Source organism: Ostreococcus lucimarinus, chromosome 17 (genome assembly GCF_000092065.1).
Source record: "Ostreococcus lucimarinus CCE9901 chromosome 17, complete sequence".
NCBI classification, from domain to species: Eukaryota; Viridiplantae; Chlorophyta; class Mamiellophyceae; order Mamiellales; family Bathycoccaceae; genus Ostreococcus; species Ostreococcus sp. 'lucimarinus'.
The window spans coordinates 160,850-183,317 of NC_009371.1; the positions used below are offsets into that span (position 1 = coordinate 160,850).

The 22,468-nt window shown below is 62.6% G+C and overlaps 12 protein-coding genes across 12 annotated transcripts; 8 read left to right on the forward strand and 4 right to left on the reverse strand.

Moving 5' to 3' along the window:
* Positions 1-159: 159 nt before the first annotated feature.
* On the reverse strand, positions 160-1,368 carry OSTLU_28292 (predicted protein; the record flags this gene model as incomplete). Its single annotated transcript, XM_001422184.1, has 1 exon — positions 160-1,368. One exon carries the CDS (start codon positions 1,366-1,368, stop codon positions 160-162), a length of 1,209 nt encoding a protein of 402 aa, XP_001422221.1.
* A 497-nt stretch (positions 1,369-1,865) lies between these two features.
* Positions 1,866-2,144, forward strand: OSTLU_10664 (predicted protein; the record flags this gene model as incomplete). The annotated part of the gene is made up of 1 exon (XM_001422075.1): positions 1,866-2,144. A coding segment is annotated over one exon (279 nt), but the record flags the coding sequence as incomplete, so codon positions are not given.
* Positions 2,145-3,814: 1,670 nt separating this feature from the next.
* On the forward strand, positions 3,815-4,633 carry OSTLU_5808 (predicted protein; the record flags this gene model as incomplete). Its single annotated transcript, XM_001422076.1, has 1 exon — positions 3,815-4,633. A coding segment is annotated over one exon (819 nt), but the record flags the coding sequence as incomplete, so codon positions are not given.
* A 505-nt stretch (positions 4,634-5,138) lies between these two features.
* On the forward strand, positions 5,139-9,323 carry OSTLU_28295 (predicted protein; the record flags this gene model as incomplete). Its single annotated transcript, XM_001422077.1, has 1 exon — positions 5,139-9,323. One exon carries the CDS (start codon positions 5,139-5,141, stop codon positions 9,321-9,323), a length of 4,185 nt encoding a protein of 1,394 aa, XP_001422114.1.
* Positions 9,324-9,405: 82 nt separating this feature from the next.
* Positions 9,406-10,290, forward strand: OSTLU_93935 (predicted protein; the record flags this gene model as incomplete). Its single annotated transcript, XM_001422078.1, has 1 exon — positions 9,406-10,290. The coding sequence occupies one exon, from the start codon at positions 9,406-9,408 to the stop codon at positions 10,288-10,290; it is 885 nt and encodes a 294-aa protein (XP_001422115.1).
* A 121-nt stretch (positions 10,291-10,411) lies between these two features.
* Positions 10,412-11,101, forward strand: OSTLU_18686 (predicted protein; the record flags this gene model as incomplete). The annotated part of the gene is made up of 1 exon (XM_001422079.1): positions 10,412-11,101. The coding sequence occupies one exon, from the start codon at positions 10,412-10,414 to the stop codon at positions 11,099-11,101; it is 690 nt and encodes a 229-aa protein (XP_001422116.1).
* A 1,269-nt stretch (positions 11,102-12,370) lies between these two features.
* Positions 12,371-13,186, forward strand: OSTLU_89517 (predicted protein; the record flags this gene model as incomplete). The annotated part of the gene is made up of 1 exon (XM_001422080.1): positions 12,371-13,186. A coding segment is annotated over one exon (816 nt), but the record flags the coding sequence as incomplete, so codon positions are not given.
* A 35-nt stretch (positions 13,187-13,221) lies between these two features.
* On the reverse strand, positions 13,222-15,615 carry OSTLU_28298 (predicted protein; the record flags this gene model as incomplete). Its single annotated transcript, XM_001422185.1, has 1 exon — positions 13,222-15,615. The coding sequence occupies one exon, from the start codon at positions 15,613-15,615 to the stop codon at positions 13,222-13,224; it is 2,394 nt and encodes a 797-aa protein (XP_001422222.1).
* A 333-nt stretch (positions 15,616-15,948) lies between these two features.
* OSTLU_42151 (predicted protein) lies at positions 15,949-18,300 on the reverse strand (the record flags this gene model as incomplete). Its single annotated transcript, XM_001422186.1, has 2 exons — positions 15,949-17,222; positions 17,292-18,300. 2 exons carry the CDS (start codon positions 18,298-18,300, stop codon positions 15,949-15,951), a joined length of 2,283 nt encoding a protein of 760 aa, XP_001422223.1.
* Positions 18,301-18,536: 236 nt separating this feature from the next.
* On the forward strand, positions 18,537-19,505 carry OSTLU_42112 (DMT family transporter: nucleotide-sugar; the record flags this gene model as incomplete). Its single annotated transcript, XM_001422081.1, has 1 exon — positions 18,537-19,505. The coding sequence occupies one exon, from the start codon at positions 18,537-18,539 to the stop codon at positions 19,503-19,505; it is 969 nt and encodes a 322-aa protein (XP_001422118.1).
* Positions 19,506-19,634: 129 nt separating this feature from the next.
* OSTLU_28301 (predicted protein) lies at positions 19,635-20,861 on the reverse strand (the record flags this gene model as incomplete). Its single annotated transcript, XM_001422187.1, has 2 exons — positions 20,717-20,861; positions 19,635-20,340 (listed from the first exon to the last, which is right to left on the reverse strand). Exons 1-2 carry the CDS (start codon positions 20,794-20,796, stop codon positions 19,635-19,637), a joined length of 786 nt encoding a protein of 261 aa, XP_001422224.1. The 5' UTR covers positions 20,797-20,861.
* Positions 20,862-21,186: 325 nt separating this feature from the next.
* Positions 21,187-22,383, forward strand: OSTLU_2338 (predicted protein; the record flags this gene model as incomplete). The annotated part of the gene is made up of 1 exon (XM_001422082.1): positions 21,187-22,383. A coding segment is annotated over one exon (1,197 nt), but the record flags the coding sequence as incomplete, so codon positions are not given.
* Between the last annotated feature and the right edge of the window lie 85 nt (positions 22,384-22,468).

Below are 22,468 nucleotides of genomic sequence, written 5' to 3' on the forward strand. Positions count from 1 at the left end.
GTGAGGGCGCGGCGACGGGACGGGACGCGCGAGACGCGAGACGCGAGACGGAGACGCGAGACGGAGACGCGAGACGCTTCGATCGTTCGGGTGAGATTGATTCCTTAAAAGTCGCGCGATGCGCGCGATGCGCGGAGTGCTAAGCGCGCGGCGCGTCGATTACGCCGATTTGGGCTTGGACGAGCGCCTCGGCGCGAAGACGGCGCCGAAGACGAGCAAGACGGCGATGCCGACGTGGCCGAAGTAGTGCATCGATGACCACGATTGTATGCATTGCTTCAAATCGACCAAGATGAAAGCGGCGCACATGTAGTTGAGCGCGACGTGCGTAAACGCCCAGAGAGGGACGTCGACGAGGACGCGATACTTCTCCGGCACGCGCGTTTGCTTCCATCGGTACATCAAACGACCGGCGTTGACGGCGAACGCGGAGGAGACGAAGAACAGCCAATAACCGGCGTGCAGTCCGTGCCACACGCCCGAGACGATTTGCGTGATCAAAATCTGCAACAAACCGGGCTTCTTACCCTTGGGCGTCACCCGATCGTACACGTAGTGGCGCAACCACAATCCAGTTTTCACGTTCCACGACAACGGAATGGCGTTCAACGTCACCGACTTCTCCACGCCGATCGGGTATATATTTGCTGCCGTGTCCCAACGCGCCTTACCCATGGCGTCGTACCCGCTAAAGCCAAGTCCCGAGACGGTGGCGGCGAAATCCGCCATCATCCACACGAAGTAATACTTGGCGCGATTACCTTGACCGTACACGTACACGTGCCAAATGCGCTCGGCGAGCGAGTACTGCGCCCAGCTCGGGTTCAAGTACGTATTTTCTATCGTATACCTCATCGCGACCGCCTGGTAGATCCCCAAGCACGCGATCGCGCCGAGAAGCTTGCGCGTCGCCGGCGCGACGCGATTCGGCGTCCCTCGCGCGTACACCCCTCGATCGCGCAACCAATCCGAGTAATCCCTAAACTCGATCGCCGGCCCGCTCACGAGCGTGCACGGAAACATCAACCAGCTCGCGTAATCCAGCGCGCTCGGCAACCGCTTCAGATGCCGTCGATTTTGAAACTCGCTCATCTCGCTCGCCTTCGTCGTCGCCGCGTCTTGATAATTCAACGCGCACGCCGTCACCTTCAGCACCAGCACCATCAACAGCCCGCTGATGTCCACCTCACCGCTCTTCCACGCCGTCGCCGTGTCCGCGACGAAGTGATACCGCATCAGATACGCGAACGACCCCGCGAAGACGACGTATCCGCACCGCCGCCGCGTCGCCAGCATCGTCGCGTACGCGCACGCCCCGAAGTGCGCGCACACCACCGTCGCGCGCCCGAACGCCGCCGCGCTCAGCATCGTCCCCGTCACCAGCGCGTACGCCGACCTCGCGCGCGCGCGCGCGTCGTCGCGCTCGACGCCCGCGACGCGAAGCGCGCGATCGAGCGCCGGGAACCCGAGCCCGATCGCCGGCGCGAGCGCGAGCGCGAGCAGAAACCGCGTCGATCCGCGCGGCATCGCGATCGCGACCGACGTCGCGCGCACGACGTCGTCCCACGCCGCGACGACGCCGTCGAGCATGGCGCGCGCGTCGCGCCCTCGCGCGTCGGTCGTCGAGTGCGGATAAGGCGTCCCGCTCGACGGCACTTCGCGACGCCATGCGCGTCGCGCGCGTCGCGCGCGCGCTCGCGCGACCGCGACGCGACGACGGACGACGCGCTCGACGCGCGCCGCGACGCGCGACGGCGACGCGCGCGTTCTTCGGACAAAAAAAGGATAAGACGGCGCGCGACGCCATCGACCTGTCGAAGCGCCGCCTCGCCGAGGACTTGGACGACCGCGGCGACGTCGTGACGGTCACCTTCCTCGGCGCCGGCGGCTCGCGCGTCGACGTCGAGTGCGGATCGAATCAGTACATCCTCGACGCCGGCCTCGAGGCGGGGATCGAGATTCCGTTCACGTGCCGCGGAGGCATCTGCGGCGCGTGCGTGGCGCGCTGCGCGTCGGGCGACGTCGATCAGAGCGACATCGCCGACCTCGAGTTCACGCTCGGCGAGGACGAGATCGAGGCGGGGATGGTGTTGCTGTGCATGGCGCGACCGGTCGGGGACGTGGAGATCGAGACGCAGAGCGATTGGGGGTACTCGCTCGGGACGACGGAATGGGCGGGCGCGACGGGGGAGATTTTGGGTCGCGACCCCACGCCGCTGATGGGCGACACCGATCGCGTCGGATTGTAAGACTCGAGCCGCGCGCGGCGTTTCGATCGTTAAACCATCGCTCGCGTTCGTCGTTTTCGCGCTCTCGCGCGTCGTTCGCGCGTCGCGTCGCGCGTCGTCGTCGGTCGAACGCGACGGCGGGCGCGATTTTGAATCGACGGTGCCCGGATCGCGGACGGGGCGCGCGCGCGCGCGTCGACGTCCGCGTCGTCGCGATCGCGCGCGCCGTCGATCGACGCCGTCGCGATCGCGCGCGACGCGCGCGCGCTCGCGGTCGCGCGCGCGCCGCGCGACCGCGAACCCGTAACACGAAATCCGTCGTCGCGCGCGCGTCGCGCGAAGGAAATTTCCTCGACACTGTTTACCACGCGTCTCGACCGCCCTCGCGGTCGCGTCGCGCGCGCGCGCGTTCGCGCGCGATGCGCCGATGATGGCGCTGTTCGCGCGCGCAATACGCGCGCGCGATCGCGACGCGCGACCCACGGACGCGGCGGCGACCGGCCGGTGCCGCGACGGTGCTGGATCCCTAAACCCTAATACACGCCCGCGGGCGACCGCGGGCGACGACGGAGGCGCGAAGTCGGTTCGACCACGACCACGAGCGGGTTTCGCGGGACGTTTACCGCCGTCGAATCGCGCGCGGAGCGCGCGCCGGGCGGCGCTCCGCGGACAAACGTCCGACGTCGCCGCGTCGCGTCCGGGGCGTCGCGCGACGCGAGGCGAAGCGAGCGCCGCGCGCGCCGCGCGTCGAGACGACGCGCGCGCGACGCGACCGACTCACCGAACACAGTCGCGAGGGCCGAGGTGCGCGAACGATCGCGCATTGAAATCGTCGACGGGGCGTCGCGATCGTCGCGCGCTCGAACCGCGCTCGAACCGCGTCGCGAACGCGCGCGAGACGACGGACGCGCGAGACGAATCGTCGCGCGGACGCGCGCGCGTCCCGATCCCGAGTTCCCGCGGCGCGACGAACGATCGCGACGATCGAACGTCGTCGCACGACGCGGTGCGCCGTTCGGGACGTCGCGCGACGCCTACGATCGCTCGCGCGTCGCGACCGTCGCCCTCGCGCGCGCGCGCGTCCGACCCGAATCGTCACCCGTGACGACGACACGTTTCGCCGCGCGTCTCGGTCGCTCGACCGCGTCGGCGCGCGCACGGCGCGCGCGCGGACGCCGAACGCCCCGCGGCGTTCGTCTCGTCGAGCCGCCGAATCGCGCGCGGCGTCACCGGTCGGTCGCGCGCGGCGAACGCGGCACGCGCGGTCGAGTTCCAGCGCGACGACGCGACGCGCGCGGTCGCGGGACCGCGTCCGCGACGACGGGGCGGCGCGAGCCGCCTCGTGACGTCGAACGCTGCTTATTTTTTGTCTTCGCGTCGTCGCGCTCTTCGCGCGCGCGCGGCTTCGCGCGCCGCGCGACGACGCGAGGGCCGAATCGTCGCCGCCGAATCGTCACGTCGACGCGCGCCGAGCGATGGCCGCGCGCGTCGCGCGACCGGCGCTCGCGGCGCTCGCGCGCGACGCGCGAAGACGCGCGAAGGCGCGCGCGCCGCGCGCCGCGTCCTCGTCGTCGCCCGCGACGACGCTGTCCGTCGTCTCGTGGAACGTCAACGGGCTGCGGTCGTTGCTCAAAAAGGCGCCGCGCGCGCTCGATGAGCTCGCGCGACGCACCGACGCCGACGTGCTGGTGCTGCAAGAGACAAAACTCGGCGCGGATGGACGCGGCGCGGTGGACGGCGAGGGAGAGGCGCCGAAGTTTTTGCGCGAGTACGGGACGCGCGAGTACGCGACGTCCACCGCGCGCAAGGGGTATTCGGGCACGGCGATGTTCATCCGAGACGGCGATTGGGCGAAGATGAAACGCGTCGAGGCGACGCGGTTGAGCGCTGGCGGGTTTGACGACGAGGGACGCGTGCTGACGGCGGAGTTGGATTCGTGTTTCGTCGTCAACGCGTACGTGCCGAACTCGGGCGCGGATTTAAAGCGTTTGCCCGAGCGCGTGGAGGTTTGGGAACGCGCGATTCGCGAGCACGTGCGCGCGTTGGAATCGCGAGGTAAAGCGGTGATTTATTGCGGTGACTTGAACGTCGCGCACGAAGAAATCGATTTATGGGGTAGGCACGCCGAAAACAGCAAATCCGCGGGATTTACGCCCGAGGAACGCGCGGCGATGACGCGGCTGCTCGAAGAGTGCGATTTGGTCGACACATTTCGCGCGCATCGACCCGACGCGCGTGCGTTTACGTATTGGAGCTATCGCGCCGGCGCGCGCGAAAAAAATCGCGGTTGGCGTCTCGATTACATTCTCGCGAGTCGGCGCCTGGCGGACTCCATCGTCGACGCGTACGCGCTGCCCGACGTGCTCGGCAGCGACCACTGCCCCGTCGGTCTGCGCGTCGCGCTGCCCTGACGCCACCGTCTTAGCGATTAACACCATTAGATGTCCCAATTCCACTAGATGTCCCAAACACCGCGAGCACTTCGACGTCGCGCCTTCTACGACGTCGCGCGCCGCCGCCCGATTCACGCGAACCCACCAGAGCGCGCCGCCCGCACACCTCGTCGCGCGCCGCGCGGTCGCGATGGAGTCTATGGACGCCTCGACCGTCGCGCGCGCGTGCGCGCCGCCGAACGACGCCGACGCGAGCACGAGCGAGGCGGATTACCGAACGATGATTGAAATCCTCGAGCGGCAACGGATTCTGTCGACGATCGACCGTCGCGCGCGCGCCGCGCTCGCCCTGCGCGTCCTCGAGTGCGCGCGCTCGGTCGCCGCAAACGTCACGCATCGCGTCAAGGCGCTCGAGCGCGCGACGGCGCGGACGACGACGCGCGCGAACGCGGGAACGGCGGCGGCGACGACGCTCGACGGCGCGCGCGGCGACGACTCAGCCGAGTCGGCGGACGCGATGCGGCACGGCGGTAAGACGACGAGCCGGTTGTCGATCGCGGATGAAAGTGAATTTCCGTCGCTCGCGTCGGGGGCGCGAAGGAACCTGGCGATGGCGTTGGACGGCACGGCGAGCGGGGACGGAAAGCCGAGGCGAGTGGCGCCGACGCCGGTGGAGACGAACGGAACGAACGGAGCGAGACCGCCCGTGGGGAACGGATTTCACGCGCAAGTGACGCACTGTGCGTCGCCGATGGGAGGTGCGCGACGAATCGCGCCGACGATGGTTTCGAGACCAGTGGATGGGGATTTGTCGTCGTCGTTTACGGCGTCGGGCGCGGCGACGCCGGCGAGCAAGCCGAGTAGTTTATCCGCGTCGCCGTCGTCCATGATGAAACGCGCGGCGGCGACTGCGACGGCGCTGACGCTGGAACGATTGTATGTGAACGAGCCGAGACCGATGGAGCCGATAGAGTTGCCGACGCCCTTGGCGATGTTGGCGACGCTGCACGCGGCGGCGCTGCGCGCGGGATTTCCGCTCGATCAGTCTCCGGAGCTCGCGTGGTTGTGTGCGCTCTTGGGCGCGCCCTCAGACTTGGTCGTCGAAACGATCGAGGGTAGTGCAAAGCTCGTCATGCGTACTGGACGCGAGGCGCATGCGTACGCTTCAAAAGTGCTTTCGCTCGTGCCGGCGCTCGCGTGCGCGCTCGGCGAAGGCGCGCTCGAAGCGCTCGCCGAGTCCAACGTTTTAGCTTCGCACGCTAGTGCGTTACATAGGGAAATAGTCCGTGAGTTGGGTGCCGTGCGTGTCGCTTCGGGCGAGTGCGAGCGGGCGTATCAAGTAGACGGTCGCGTGGGAAGCAAGCTGTATGGATTCGACTTGCTCGACGCTTTGGCCAAGGCGGACGAGCGACGGGGTCGCGCAAACGCCAGACCAGGTCGTGCGATTCCACTGACGGAAAATCAGGCGATAGAACACAACCGTGAACGCACTCGAGATGCGTTCTATGCGCTCTTACGCGCGTCGGCGAGCCGATCGGTGGGTTTAGGTCAAGATGCGTCCATCGCAAGCCGCGCTCGAACGCTCATCGCGAACACGCATCCGGCAAATATGCGGTGGCTTGCCGATTTATTCGTCGCCCGTCTGTCACAAAGCAGTGCGGTAGGCGAAGTAGACGAAGAGCTTGGAAACAGCATCACGCCGGCGCGCTTATCACGCCTACACGAGCGCATAGTAGGAAGTAACGCAGCGACGCAAGCGCCGCAAGGAGGTAGGAGCGGCGCGGGCGCGCGAGTCGATGGTAGAGGTGGCCGAGGAGGACGTGGACGTACTCTTGGTCGAGGAGGTGGAGAAAAATCCACGAACGGAGTGACGCAGACCAACGGGTTTGGCGCTGAAGTGACGCACACGTGGCCGTCATTTGTGTGCTTGTTCCCGCCTGCGCAACAGCCCTTCGTGCGATTCATCGAAACGACGGATTCGCACAAGTTTTGCGTCGCACTTCAACGCTCGCTTGTCGCAGCGTTACATGTTCTTGACCCGAATGCGCACCCGAGTGAAGACGCCGCGCAGTCTCCGGCGAGTTCATCGAACGCTGGGCAAACGGAACGCATGTTGGCTGCTCACGCGATGGGCTCTTTCTTGGGTTTACTCACTTTTGGATTCGCTTCAGGCGCGACTTCTGCGCGTGTGGCGTCAAATAATATGGCACTGCAAGGTATTGATTTGACGTCGACGCTTCGGCGAGCCGGAAGACGTGGAGAGCTCGTCGTGAGCGCGCCGTGGGTGCTCGCGTTTTTGCGCTTCCTGATGTGGGACGCAGATTCGCTCGATATCGCGCACTACGCCGAAGCACTGGCGTATTTGCGTGCAATCGCGGCATCACCATGCTTAGATCCGTTCGCTGTAAAAGGCGACTTCAATTCATCGCGCATGTGTTTGCGATCCATTTTAGCAAATGGTTTGTCGGTGAATGCGCCGATTACGACAGTGCAAGCCTCGACTTGGACCTCCAACAACGTGATGGGTCTACCGCCACCACCGCTCGCGGTGATGGATGCGTTGCCTACGACAAGCAAGGAGATTATGCAATCGTACGAAGATCCTTTAGCGATTGACAGTTGGGGCAGGGAATGGGTTCCATCGGCTTCGGCGAACGCTAGCGCCACGGCGAATTCTCAAGAAGTACCAGATTCGCCCTCCGAGTCGGACTCGAGGATCGAAACACAAACTGCGCCAGACTTGAGTCGTGTGGGCGTAGATCGTCGCTACGTCGAAACTGTGTGCCCAAGCGTCGACCGTGCGGTGCGAACTTTGAAACAACGAGGTGCCATCGCGCAAGCGCTCGTCGAAGAGAAAGAACAACTCACAAAGGAAGCACCTCGTTCTTTGATGCACACGCCATCGCAACCGACGAATGTGCCTCGTCGAATGCAAGCGCAGCCACAGCGCGTAGAACCAACTTCTGTGAGCAAGTCGACGCAAGCACAAGACTTCGGCGGCGTCTTTGAAGCCAAAAACACGCTTTCGCCAACCTTTGGCGTGACTTCGCCAAACGCGGAGAGTGCACTCGCAACAATGCCGTCGATGGATTTGAAATCTTCCTCGACTGAAATTAAACATGCACTGCAGCGTGCTTTCTTGCAGAACGTTCCAGGTCTGCGCCGTCTCGTCGACTTTGCCGTGGACGCCGCAACGCTCGCTGCTGTCGATGACGCCACCGCGGCTATCACCGCAAGCGCGGTAGAGAGCGCGCAAGAGGTTGTGAGTGCAGCGGCGACGCAGGCAGCGATGAAGTATGCCGAGTCGGCGAAACGAAACGGAACGTCGTTCGTTTCCCATGCGAGTTCTGTCATCGAAGAAGCTTGGACACCAGAGTTTGAGCGTGCAGTCGAGCGATCTGCAATGTCGGTGACGAGAGATGTCATATCTTCTGTAGCAAGCACCGCCGCCGACGACGCGGGTGCACGCGCCGCCGCCGCGGTTGCGGCACTTTCAGGTGCCAACACGAGCCGAGGCGGAGCAGCCGCGACTGGGGGATCAAGCGCCGCGACGAGAGCAGCGTGCGGCGTCGCCGCTGACGCGGCGGCGTTCGCGGCGGCGGATCGGGTGCGACGAAATTTACCTTTCGAGCTTCACGCGCGCGTGGCGAGCGACGCACGAAGGTTGTTGAAGTCAGCGCTCGGCGCGGCGAAAGAGGCCATGAGCGCACCGGCGACTGAAGAGACAGACACTCAGAAGTCATCCTCGCGTGAAGCCGAGTACGCGAGCGTCGCCGCTTCGGCGATCGCAGCCGCGCTTTCTTCGGCGTCAAAGTGGCCCGCAGGCACCTTACTTGCCGAGTGTTCATCTTTAAAGCTGCTCGCTGATCGTAAGGCGGACGCGTTAACGCTCTCTCGCGGCATAAAAAGTGTCATCGAGTGCACCAGAAAAGTTCTCGAACAAGACGCCAAATTTATTCGCGTGCAAACGAGTCGTAAGAAGCCTTCGACGCACGTTGAAAAGCCGATTCCCGACTCTAGACCTGGAGAGCAGCTCGCGTCGATGTTAGCCCAGCTCGCGAGAGCGTACGTCAAGCTTCTTCTCGCGGCGCCCCAAAACGCGCTCTCGAAGACGACAAAGGCAAAGGAGGCGGAGGAAGGCTGGGGAATATCGCGGGACGAAGTGTGCGAAGGTCTCACCGCCACGCTCATCGCCACGTTTACCGCATCTGCACCGGCATTAAACCTCGTGTCGGCCTTAGCGCCACCGGACTCACCCGATCCTTGGAAGCGTGTGTACGACGAAATGTTCGCCGGCGAACTCTGGCTCGCCGCGCTTCGCGAGTTCCCCGAGAGCCCGTTCGCTCAAAAGCGAATTGAACTCATCTTCGCCGAGGCCATCTCAAAACTGCCGCGACGCTCCGTGTTGCGCACTGCCTTTCTCCACCTCATTGACGACGCCGACAAGCGCGTCGGTCGACTCGGGCACGCCCTCGCGATTCGCGGCGCGATTCGTTTCTGCGCCGTCGTCGCCGCGAGCGCGACGCACGACGACGCCGAAGAAGTCACCGCCATCGCCGCCTTCGCCGAAGATCTTCGTCAGCGATGCGAAGCCGCGGGCGAAAACAGGCTCGCTAGACGCGCCGAGGGCGCGCACCGGTCGCTCACGTCGGGATCCGTGTACGCCAACATCAAATCCGTCGCGACTCCGACAAAGTCGTAGCTCTGTAACTCTATGGATAGAACGCTTCACACGCCGCCGCGCCGACGCGCGCCCACCTTCGACCGCGCGACTCCGACGAACGATGTCTCGCGCCATCTCCCGCGCGCCCGCGCGCGCGCCCGCGCGCGCCATCGCGCGCCGACGCCACCGGACGCGCGCGCGCGCGACCACCACCACCGCCGAAGTCGACGCGTTCGCGCGCGAAATCAGCGGCGAATGGATCGGGCACTGCGCGAGCTTCGATCCGATCAGCGGTGAACCCTCGAGTCTGCCGTCGTCGATGGTTCCGGACGCGTTCCGCGAGTGGGGGATGGACATAAAGGATTGGCAGAGCCAGTGCTCGACGACGGTTCGGGACGCCGCGAGCGGGACGGAGTTGTACTGCAAAGACGCCCGGTTCGTTCCGGTGGTCGGATGCGAGGCCGACGCGTCGACGGTGGAGAGCTTCGAGCGCGACGCGATCGCGATCGAGCGCGTGGCCGTGGAGGCGGGCGCGCGCGGCGGGTACAGCGCGTGTTACGAGGACCAAAAAGGCGTAGAAATCGTACAGCACTGCGTCGTGAACGACGCGCTCGATCCGCCGATTCGCGTGCGCATGAAGCATCGCGCGGACGGGTGTGGTGCGGTGCGCGTGTGGCGAGAAGCGATGGATGAACCGTTTTGCGACGGCGGCTCGTTGGCGTCGTCGTGCGGCGGCAACAGCGCGGTGGCGAAATTCGCCGAGTATCCGCGAGACGCCGCCGACGTCGTCGCGCGCGTCGACGCCGATTTCACCCTTCCCACCAACGCGACGCAACTTCCCGTGGGTATTTGGTTCTCCATCGTCGTCGAGGAAGACGGTTCGTACGCGTCTCAACTCGGGTACGCCGACGAGAAAACCGCCTCGCACGTCGCGAGCGCTCGCTCGCGATCCGGCCGCGACGAGTCCTCCGTCGTCGTCCGCTTTCACCGCGCGCTCTCGCCTTAATTTGTAACTCCTAATCGTGCGTTCGCTTTGTCCCGGCGTTTTCGCCGCGCGCGCGTCGTCCGCGCGCGTTTTATCCAAAACTCCGAAATGACGTCACGCCTCGTCGTCACTCGCCGACGCCATGTTCGCCGCGAACGGCGCGTCCGCGCTCCAGCGCCCGCGCGCGCGCGCTCGTAAAGCGTCCACCGGCGTCAACGCGCTGTTCAAGAAGAAGGCACCGCCGCCGCCGCCGCCGCAAGCGCCCAAGAAGTCGCGCTTTAGCTTTGGCGCCAAGAAATCATCGCCGCCGCCGACGCCGACGCCCGCGAAGAAGTCCCGCTTCGGCTTCGGCGCCGAGCGAGCGTCGTCGCCGGCGCCGCCGAAGCAGCAGCAGGTGCGCGACTTCGAGTACAACGCGCAAGAGTCGATGAGCGAGTCTTACGCGCGCATTCGCAAGCAGCGCGCGCGGAGAAAGGCGGAATTCGAAGCGAAGGAGAAGGGGGGGCTGAGCGCGGCGATCTTCAGCGTGACGCGCGCGCTAGATTTCCAAGAAGACATCTCCGCCGATCGTGGATTGCTGGCGCGCGCGAAGAGCATGCAAAAGGGAGATAAGATGTCCACGGAGGAGTACGGGGCGCTGCGACGCAAAGTCGGAGGCACGAAGGGTGGATTTTTCGGGGAGAGCGTGGACGTCAAGGGTAAATACGTCGAGGCTGGGTACGTGGACGCGGAGTCGGAGCTCGTCGGCGATTTGGCGTACGCGCCGTTTTTGGGATTGGTCGTCTTCGCCGTGCTCGCCACCACGGTTTGGGTCGCGGCGCAGGTGCCGTGATTATTTTGTAACGTAATTTAGTGCGATTAATCGAGCGCGTCTAGATCGCGGTACGCCGCGTCGGAGACGCGACCGTCGGCGTCGAGCGCGCGCGCGGCTTTGTCTTTTTCGCGGTCGTCCACGCGCGGTTCCGGTGCGACGCCCGCGGAGACGTCGTGCTCGACGCGTCTCGCGGGACGCCTCGCGGACGTCGTCGCGCGCGACGCGACCAATGGGAAGGCCTCCGCGCGCTTCAACGCGATCGCCGTCGGCGTGACGACGAGTTTGCCGGGTTCGTCGTCCGCGTCGTTCGCGTCGTCGACGTCGTCGCTTGGATGCTCGGAGTCGCGCGCGTCGACGTCCTCCTCCGGATACGTCAAGTACGTCGGCGTCTCGTACGTCAACCCCAATCGATCCATCTCTCGTATCCTCTTCACCGCTCCCGGCGCGGTCAAATCGCTCACGTCATCTCCTCGATCGATCACCGCGTACGCTTTCGCGATGGCGAGCTCGGCGTCCTCGATCGCGCGTCGCGTCGCCGCGGCTTCGTTCACGCGCACCTTGTACCCGTGATGTTTGCTGCTCGACGTGCTCGCGAATTCCTGCGACCGAGACCGCGCGCGGTGAGAACGACGCGACGCGAAATAACGCCGCGCATGCGCGCATCGCTCGCGCCGCGCGCGCGACGCGTCGTCGACGACGCACCTCGTATTCCAACTCTAACATTTCGAGCGTTTTCTCAAGCCTCGCGCGCGCGGCCCGTCTCACCGCCTTCGCGACGCGCCTTCGCGCCGCGCGCGCGCGCGACGCTCGACGCGGTTTTCGCCTCGCGCCTCCGCGTCGCCGAACGCGCGCGAATCGTCGCGACGCGCGCGTCGTGCGTCGCAAAGTGCCTCGCGCCGACGCGAAAACGCTCGTCACACCATGCCTCGCCCTCGCGTCGCCGTCGTCGCCCTCGAATACGACCGAGACGCGTTCAGCGGGAACGGGATACTGTGTCAAGGTCTGGCCCGCTCTTTGGCGGCGCACGCGGACGTCCTCGTGCTGTGCGCGCGCCCGAGAGGTTCGGGACGGGAGGACGATGTCCCGGTGGTGACGCGCGGCGACGGTGCGACGACGACGGCGTACGTCGACGTCGACACGTGGCACCGACTCGACCGTCTCGGTCCGCACGAGCAGTTCGCGCGCGGGTGCGCGTCGCGGGCGATTCGAGACGCGGTGGCGGCGTTCGGCGCGAGCGCGTGCGTGGGCGTCGATTTCAGCGCCGTCGCGGCGGCGACGAATTCTGGATTGTGTGGCGGCGACGTTCCGTTTATTTGGTCGCCATTTCGAATTTTTAGTCGGAGCGATTTCGATGGGCATCACGCGCTCGAGTGCGATGGCGTGCGAAGGAGCGATGGGGTGCTGGCGTTGTGCGCCAGCGACGCGGATTTCGTGACGGAGCGGCTCGGCGCGGCGGTTCGGCCGCTCGTCGTCCATCCACCGTTGAGGGAGAGCGTGTTGAAGATTGCGCGCGCGCGGCGCGGAGAGACTCGAAGACGGAAGTACTTGACGTGCGTCGTGCGCGTGAGCGAAGAGAAAGAGCCGCACAGGTTCGTCGAGCTGTGCGAGGAACTCGCGAGGCGAGGCGTTTTTGATTCCAAAGCTCTCTCGCCCGTGTTTTGCGCCAACGCGAGCTTGTGTCAAACGAGCGCGTACGCACAAGATCTGAAGGCTCGCTTTCAAAAGTGTGCGCCCAGTGGTCGAGTGATTGAGCACTTTCTTTCGCCGGAAGAGTTGGGCGAATTGTTTAGCGAGACGATTTTGAACATTCACCCGCCGACACACGACGCCTTCGGGATGACAATCGTCGAAAGCGCAGCGTTTGGTGCGCCCTCCGTCGTACATCACGCGGGCGCGGTCGGAGCGAGTGAGTTATTACAGACCATTGGTGTGGACGTGGAAGCTCCGACGCGCGAGTTCGCTGATAAAATCGAAGAAATTCTTCTCGACGCGCGCACGCGCGTCGTCGCCGAAAACGCCCACTCCAAAGCTTTGGAGTGGGACGAGGCCAGTTTTGGGCATGCGGTCTTCGACTTTTTGTTCAGTCACATTAGAAATCCGTAGTTCGTAGCGATTATGTAATACTAGCGCTGTGTAGCCTATCGCGCGTCGTTCCCGAATTCCTTCTCAAGCGCCTCGGGATGTTCAAGACACTGCAGGGCGTCCTTGTGTATGAAAAATTTAGTATCCGCCGAGTCTAAGAGTCCGCGCACGATTGTGGCGACTTGTGAGTGACAATGTTGCAAAGCACCTAACACTCTGCATGCTCCCACTCGAACGGCTTTGTCGGCGTCATCGGCGAACACGAAGATGTCTCCCACAAACTTCTTAGCCGTCTGATGGTCGTTAAAATCGCGTATCAACTGTGCAATGGTTTTCCCCAAGGCTAACAACGAACGAACACGAACCTGAGTACTTGAGGAAGTCGAGACTTGCTCTAAATATCTGGATGCGACGCGCTCGAGAAATTTTACTGCGTTTTGTCTGTCTGCCAAACATGCACATTTTTGCAAATGCAACATGGCGTCTCTCTTTTGCCGGCAAAAGACAGACGACGTTTTTTCGAATGACATCGAACATATCACGTCTATCACTCGCTTTGAACGATTTTCTAGTGATAACCAGCGCGTCAAGAATGTTTGCAACGCACTTTCTTCGGATTGCTCATCTGTCAGGGATTCCACAAACTCGCCAATTTCATCATTATACGAAATTGGCTCACTCAATGAATTTTGAACGGCGAAACACGTGGCGGCTATATCGGCAAGCTGCGCCGTCATTTCACCCGGTCTCCATCGCATCCAATCGAGCAAAGCGTCCAGAACTGGAGCGATATTTGTGACAAAATCCGCCTTATTCAGTGTCTCATCGCCGCGTGATCGCAAGTACAAGATGAATGGTACCATGAAGTCTTTGACTGTAAGAAGTGAATCCAATGATGCATCACACGTCGCTGGGTCGATTTGTTGGGCGAGACATTCCGATATTTCAGCAACCAGTTGCGTACCGCGAAGAAGGCAAAAAAGCGCCGTGAGTGTATTTGCCCGGAACGAACGTAGTGGTACGTTACGGTCGACGATGAGACGAAATATCTCCGATGCCTCAACTTCATCCTTTGGAGTGCATGCCATCAACATCTCGCCAGTTACGTCGATGGAAGACATTCCGCACACACAAAAGTACATAGTCTGAATTTTCACACATGCTTCAAGTTTCTTGAACTTTCGCGTCGCCATGCTAGCCTTATTCTGCTGACGAAGAATCTCTAAACATGACGCAAGGATACTTTCGACGCAATTTAGGACGCCACTTGAATCATCTAGCTTGTCACATGAATCCAATCGAAACATAGTCTTCTCCAGACTTTCTGAAATGAACGCAACATCATCCAAGTTGAGTGCATGTGTGACGCCATGCTGCTTTCTTCTAGAGAGAAATTTTTCGCATACACACAAAGCAACCATGTGCAAAGTAAACTCGGAGTTTACGTGCAGCATCGTCGGTTCAACCCACGTCCTACGCGTCGAGGGCGCGTGAATCATCAATATTTCCATCAAATATTCCGCATCGCGCCAAACAAGACTCTTGGTCAAAGTATCTAGCAACATCTTGATGATTGAATCGACGAACGGGGCAACGCGATCGCCGACGTGTTCGACGATGAGCGCGCACGCGCGGAGACGCCGTCCAAGGATGTCTTTGTCATCCGTGCGCCACAGCTGATCGTTTAACATGCACTGAATCATTCGTTCTAAGGTATAGTGCGTCACTGATGCAAACCCTTCATTCATAGTTTTTGTCAAGTGCGCTTTGTTCACGTAATCGATGTGCGCAAAAGGATTTCTTTTCCCGACGGCACTCACAAACATCGCGCACAGCAAAGCTGCATCCGCTTCTCTTACGGTGAAAAGCCCAGAATATATGCGTCTAACGAAGCACATGGAGACGCTACAGGACACGGCGTGTCGTACTGTGCACTTTTCATCTAAGCTCAAGCGTAACATATCACGAGCATATGCCTCGTGCACGCGCAAATCGCACAACTTCAACATCGCGGCGGTGGCCAACTCCCCGCACTGAATCGCCGCACACGCGCGGATTTTGCTGAAGCGATGACTCAAACAGAGCGTGTGGATCGTCCAAAACAGTTTCTCGAGCACTCGTATCCACTCGCTACGTCTAAAAAGTTCATTTTGAATCGCGCTCCACGCCCCGCACCACACCGCGACTGCGACGACTTTCGAATCCTCGCTCCGCGCGTACTTTTCGAAATCCTTCACCAACTCCAGAGCGCCTTCCAACTTTCCCGTTTCATCAAAAAATTGAATTCGTCTCGCAATGTCGAACATCTCTTTCATCTCGTCCTCGATCTGTGTGTCGAGAAACAACTCTTTCGTGACGTCGTCGATCTCGGCTCGGTCAAACGCGTCGTCCGCCGCTTTGACCAAACCCGACAACACCGCCATTCTCTCGCGTTGCTGTAGTGCCTCCATCGCGATGATGAACGCGTTGTAAAGAGTCGCGATCGTGCCATCGAGCACGGCGCGCACGATCGCGTCTCGCGCGAGCGCGAGCGCGGTTTCTTTCGACGCGGCCTCGAGGACGGCGGCGCGCTCCGCGCGCGCCGAGGACGCAACACCGGCGACGTCGCGCGAAGTGAAAGGATCGAGAAACCACCGGTCAGGGGCGTCATCGTCATCATTTGCGTCGTTTTGGGGCATGGTTTTGGACGAAACGATCGGTCGAGCGTCGAGGTGTGACAACGCCGGCGGCGTTTTCGTTTCGTTCTCGCGAAACGACGCTCACATTATCTAAGTCTATGGAATCTATGGGTCTACACGCGCGACCGCGCGCAAGATGGCGCTCGCCTTGAGCTCTATTTCCTCCCACTCCGACACTGGATCACTGAGAATGGTGATCGCGCCTCCCGCGCCGATCCACTGCTCGTCGCCGCGCGAGAGCACGCTTCGGATGACGATGTTCAGATCGAAGGCGCGCGAAAGCGAAAAGAATCCGATCGAACCGCTGTAAACCATCCGCGGACCGGTTTCCAAGGCGTCGATGATTTCCATAGTACGTATTTTTGGCGCACCTGTCATACTACCGCCCGGATAGGTGGCGCGGACGACATGCATCGGGGTGACGTCGTCGCGTCGGCGACCTCGAACCGTGCTGACGAGTTGGTGCACTGTGGCGTAGGATTCAATTTGCATCAATCCTGGGACCTCGACAGTGCCCACGTCGCACACGCGCGCGAGATCGTTTCGCAACAAGTCAACGATCATCAAATTTTCTGCACGGTCCTTGACGTTGCGCTCGAGGGCGAGCGCGGCGGCGCGGTCTGCGGCGCCGCCGAGCGGTTCGAGACGCTTGCACGTGCCTTTAATCGGCTTCGCCTCGAGCGCACCCTCGGTGGTGTGGCGTAAAAACCGTTCGGGGGAGCAACATGAAATCACCAACGGGTGTTCGTCGCCGCCAATGCTCAGAAGCGCGGCATAAGGCGCGGCGTTACTACGGCGAAGCTCAGAATAGAGCCGGCGCGGCTCCGCGCGCGAACCAGTTCGGCGCAACATGTTCGTCAAACACACTTCGTACGTTTCCCCCGCCTCGATGGCGTCTTGACTTGCTTTGATGTCCGATATGTACTCATCGCGATCGCGGCGCCACTTGAAACCGGTCTTCTCGAGTAACTCGGTCGATGACATCGGCGGCGAGGTCGTCGGCGGCGAATCCGAAGCCTCGACGGTCTCCGTCGCCAGGCGCGAGACCTCGCGAGTCGTCGCCGCGACCCACGATTGCGTCGCATCGCGTCCGCGAGCGTCGTCTTCTTCGTAAACACCCACGATGTACGCCTGGCGCTCGACGTGATCGAACGCGACGAAGCGATCGGCCAAGAAGAACGCCGCGTCCGGGAGCGGCGAATCGTACTTCGGCGGAAGCGAATCGCACTCGTCGCGCAATTCATAGCCTAAATACCCCACAAAACCACCTTGGAAATCGAACGGCAACGCCGCGGCGTCCGATTCGTTGAGCGTTCTTCTCTGAAGCTCGTCGTCGAGCCAAGACACGAATCCACGCTCGAGCGTCGTCGTTGTTGAGGCTTCGCCGTCAAAAATCTCAATCGACCCCGCGGCGCGTCGACGCGTCGACGCGCCGCCCACGCGCCAACACACCTTTCCGTTATCTTCGACCGTGTCCGCGTCGCGCTCGGGCGCGGACGCGAGATTATATCGCACGCGTCGCCACATCGACCCCCCACGCGCGCCCATAAAGCTAAACCGCCCCTTGGACTCGTCCGCGGAATCGAGCCAAAAGCAGTCGCGCGCCACGTCGCCCGCGTCGCCTTCGACGCCGCCAAACAAACTCCAAAATATGCCCTCCGTCGTGAACGCGCTCGACGACGCGACATCCAAACTATTAAACTCTAATCGCACGCGCGATCGCGCTGTCATCGGGATCGACGCGCGCGTCGTCGGCTCGTCCGCCGCGCCCAGCGAGCGAGGAATCGCTTCGCCGCTCGGCGGCGCCCGCCCTCGCGTCTTCCACCACCGGTCGCTGATCGCCATAAAATTCGCATAGATCTTATCCCCGTACGTCGTGCTCACGCTTTCCGGGTGAAACTGCACGCCGAATCGCGGCAACTCGCGATGATCGATCGCCATAATCGTCCCGTCGTCCTCCGCCCACGCGCGCGCTCGATACTCCTCTCCGCACGCCGTCACCGCCAACGAGTGATACCGCGTCGCCACGAACCCGGCGTCCCCTCCCGACGGCACGCCATCAAACAGCGCGCTCTCACCGTCGTGTCGCACCCCGCACACGCGTCCGTGCACCGCTCCGCGCGGATTCCGTTCCGCGACGCCGCCGGCCGCGAGCGCCGCGAGCGCCTGGTGCCCCAAACACACCCCGAAGATCGGCATCTCGCGCGCTTCCGCCGCGTTCGACCGCACGAGCGCGTCGCCGACGCCCAAATCGCTCGCCCGACCCGGCGTCCCGGGCCCCGGCCCGATCACGACGCGCGTCACCGTCGTTCGCAGCGCCGCTCGAAGCTCCGAAAAGTGCACCTCGTCGTTCTTAATCACCCACGGCATCGCGCCCTCGCACCGCGCGATCACGTGCGCCAGGATTTCGGCGTACGAATCGTAGTTGTTGATCAGCAGCGCGCGCGCGGGCGCCATGGCGCCGCGCGCGCGACGGTGTGACGCGCGGACGTCGCCTCCGGGAGGTCGACCGACGCGCCGAGCGACGGCGCGCCGCGCGCCACACCGTCGCGCCGGCGCCCGCTCGACGCGCGCGCGAAGACCGCGAGACGCGCGACGCGCGCGCGGTCGCGACGCGCGGCGCGCGCGACGACGCGCGTCGACGCGCGAAAAGGTTATCCAACGCGGCGACGATCGGTGCGACGAACGCGAAAATGTCCGGCGACGACGCGAAGCGCGCGAGCGACGCGGCGAGCGCGCGCGATAAGTTGCTGTGGATCATCATCTACTCCCTGTGCTCGTCGACGATGCTGGTGATCAATAAGCTCGCGGTGGGCGCGAACGGGCTGCCGACGGTGGTGGCGGGCGCGCAGCTCGCGGTGTCGGCGGCGGTGGTCGTCGTGATGGAATTCGCGGGCGCGGGAGTGTTGGGACCGTTTGAGAAGAAGCGGATCGTGCCGTTCGTGCTGTACACGACGATGTTCGCCATGGGGTTGTTTTCGAACATGAAGGCGCTGATGCTGACAAACGTCGGGGCGGTGATTTCGGCGAGGTGCTGCCTGCCGCTCATCGTGTGCTCGATCGAGTGGTTTTTCATGAATCGAGCGTTCCCGAACGCTCGAAGCGTGATGTCGCTCATGGGAGTCGTGGTTTCGGCCGGGATTTACATCGCGAACGATACCGGGGTGGACATTCAAGGCGGGGCGGGGATGTTTTGGTTGCTCGTGTGGTGGCTGTTGCTCGCGGTGCAGATGACGTACGGAAAACACCTGACGGAGAACATCGCGATGACGCAGTGGGAGCGAGTGTTTTACACGAACGCCATGGCTATCCCGCCGACTATAGTTCTTTATTACGCCACCGGGGAAAACGAGCTCGAGATGGAGGATGGCGAAGGGGCGATGTTTTATTTGATTTTGAGTTGCGTCGTCGGCGTGGCGATTTCGTACAGCGGGTGGAAGTGCAGAAGCGTCATCACGGCGACGACCTTCACGCTCGTGGGGGTGCTGAATAAGATGGCCACGATCACATTCACCATCATCGTCTGGCCTAAAGATTTCTCGGTGGTTAAAACGCTCGCTTTAATCGCGAGCGTGGGGTTCGGTTTGCTCTACACGGAGGCGCCGCTGCGCAAGCCCAAGGTCGCGGGCGCAGGAACTTCGCCGCTTGGGATTAAGCACTAGATACGTTCGCGTTGGTTCATATTGTAGCATTTTCACTTTAATTGCAACGTTCGTCCATTCGTATAAAGAAGTGTGAAAAGTTGAGCGGAGTTACTACGAACGAAGCGTCGTGGGAACTCGCCGTGGGACCTAGTCTTCCTCATCGACGTCTTGCCCCGTTTGCGCGGATTCGTCCATGTCCGACGTCCATAAAGTGAGGTTATCTCGCAACAACTGCATGATGAGCGTGCTATCTTTGTACGACTCTTCACCGAGAGTATCGAGCTCGCTGATGGCCTCGTCGAACGCCTTCTTCGCCATTTGGCACGCGCGCTCCGGGGCGTTCAAGATTTCATAGTAGAAGACGGAAAAGTTGAGCGCCAAGCCGAGCCGTATCGGGTGCGTCGACGCGAGTTCGGCTTCGGCGGTTTGCTCGGCACTCTTGTACGCCAAGAGCGTCTCCTCCGCAGCCTCCTTGCGTTCCGATCCACCCTTGAACTCGGCGAGATAACGCCAGTAATCGCCCTTCATCTTTTTGTAAAAAACCTTCGATTCGCCCGCGGAGCATCGATCCTCCAGATGGTTCTTGAGTAAATCCAAAATCCGCGTGCAGATGTCCGTGAGTTCCTTCTCAACGTTCGCCTTGTATGCGGCGATCAACTTGCACTTATCGCTCTCCTTCGAGTGCTTCGCTTCCTCCTTAGTTTCGATCGAACTCACGATGCGCCACGACGCGCGTCGCGCGCCGATGACATTCTTAAACGCGACGCTCAGCAAGTTTCGCTCTTCGACGCTCAACTCTTCTTCGCTCGACTTGAGCGTCACCTCGCTCATGTAATCCATCATCTCTTCATACCTATTTCGTTTCGAAACGGAAAAAGTCAGTCCTCTCGCTCCCCGCGCGCGCGTCGTCGTCGTCGTCGTCGTCGTCCTCGCGTCCGACCCCTCGCGCCTCGACCCACCGCGCGCGTCCCTCGTCGCGCGCGCGTCGACGCGCGCCCCACGTCTCGCCCCGCCGTCGTCCCTCGCCCGTCGTCGCGCCGGATCGCCGCCTCGTCCCCTTCGTCCCGATCGCGCGTCTCCCGATCCCGTCCTCGCGCGCCCATCGCGTTCGCTGCCCCCGATCGCCCGTCCCGAGTCCCGCGCCGCGTCCCATCGCGTCGCGTCCGCGCGCGTCCGCGCGTCGCGCGCGCGTCCGCGCGTCCGTCGCGTCGCCTCGCGTCGCCTCGCACCGCTCCGCCTGCTCCGCGAGCTTCGCCTTGTACACGAGATCTTCGCGCTTGAGCGCGCTCAGATCCTCCTTTTCGCTCATCGCGCGCCGATCGCGATGTGACGCGTCGCGGCGCGGCGGTCGGCGCGATCGCGCGATCGAGCGCGCGCGCGTGTGCGCTCGCCGCGCGCGCGATCGGGGTCAACGTGACAGGGCATCCGACGCTTTTTCCGCGCGGTCGGTCGTCGTGTGCGCAAACAGTGAGACACGTCGTCGGCGCGTCACTGTTGCCGCCAATAGTGTTTATATACCGTCATTGTAGTTATTATATTATCTCAGAGTTCATATAAAGACGATACGTATACATAGATGAATACGGCCCCGTCGGTGCGCGGATTCAAATCGAAGCGCGCGCGGCGACGCGCGATCGCGCGCCGCACGACGACGCGCGCGATGGACGCGCCCGACCGCGCCGACGCGACGCTCGCGTGCGAACTGCTCTACTGCGGCGCGACCGATTTCGCGAGCGTCGGACGACAGAAGACGAACGAATCCGGCGCGCACGCCGACCTCGTCGAACCGCATCGCTACGCGACGCTCGCGGATAAAACGTGGACGCGCGTCGCCGGCGGCGCGGCGGCGACGCACTGCGCGGCGATCGATGACGAGGGACGATTGTACACGTGGGGACGGAACGAGCGGGGACAGCTCGGACACGGGGATTACGTGAGCCGAGGGACGCCGACGCGAGTGGAGGCGCTGGGGGAGACGCGGTGCGCGAGCGCGGCGTGCGGGAAGGGACACACGGTGGTGGTGTGCGAAAACGGGGACGTGTACGGCTTTGGATCGAATAAGTTTGGACAGTTGGGATGCGGGACGATGAAGAAACAGATGAAGAAGGGGGACGCGGAGGATGATAAGTTGACGCCGGTGAAGGCGCTCGTGACGAACGGGAAGAGCGCGTCGTGCGGGGCGGAGTTTACCGCGGTGGTGACGCGCGATGGGGAGGTGTTCACGTACGGTTTGCCGCAATACGGCCAGCTTGGACATGGGACTGATCACGAATATAACACCAGTGCGAGTTCTATTAAGATTGTGTACGAACCGCAACCGCACCCGAAGCGCGTCGTCGCCAACGGCTTCGGCGAACGTAAAATCGTTAAACTCGCGTGCGGGACGAATCACGTCGCGTGCTTCGACGATGCCGGCAAAATTTGGACTTGGGGGAACGGTGGTTACGGCCGTCTCGGTCATCGCGTGCAGAAAGATGAATTCGCGCCGAAAATGGTTGAGATTCAAGGCGGCGACCGCAACCTCGTTCCCGCGGACGCCGTCCTCGGCGCCGGGTCGACTTCGACGTTTGTCTCCGCGTTACAGGGACAAATGTACGCCTTCGGTAAACTGAAAACGACTGGTGATAACACCATGTACCCGGTTCCGCTCATGGATCTGCAAGGTTGGGTATTGCGCGACTTCGCGTGCGGTAGCGTCACCTTCGCGGGGTGCGCTGAAAAGTCGGCCGTGACGTGGGGCGGAGGCGCGTACGGCGAACTCGGGTACGGGCCCAAGGGAAAGAAATCCAGCGCCAATCCCGATTTGGTGCCTTCTTTGGAGGGTAAGACGACGCGTCGCGTCGCGTGTGGGAACGGCTACACGCTTTTCCTGGTCGATAAGGAAGACGCCAAGGATTTGCCCGCATTCACTCCCGGCCCGGACCAAGAACCGAAGCCGGCGGTTGGCGCCAAGACGAAAGCCGGCGCCGCGAAGGGAGGCG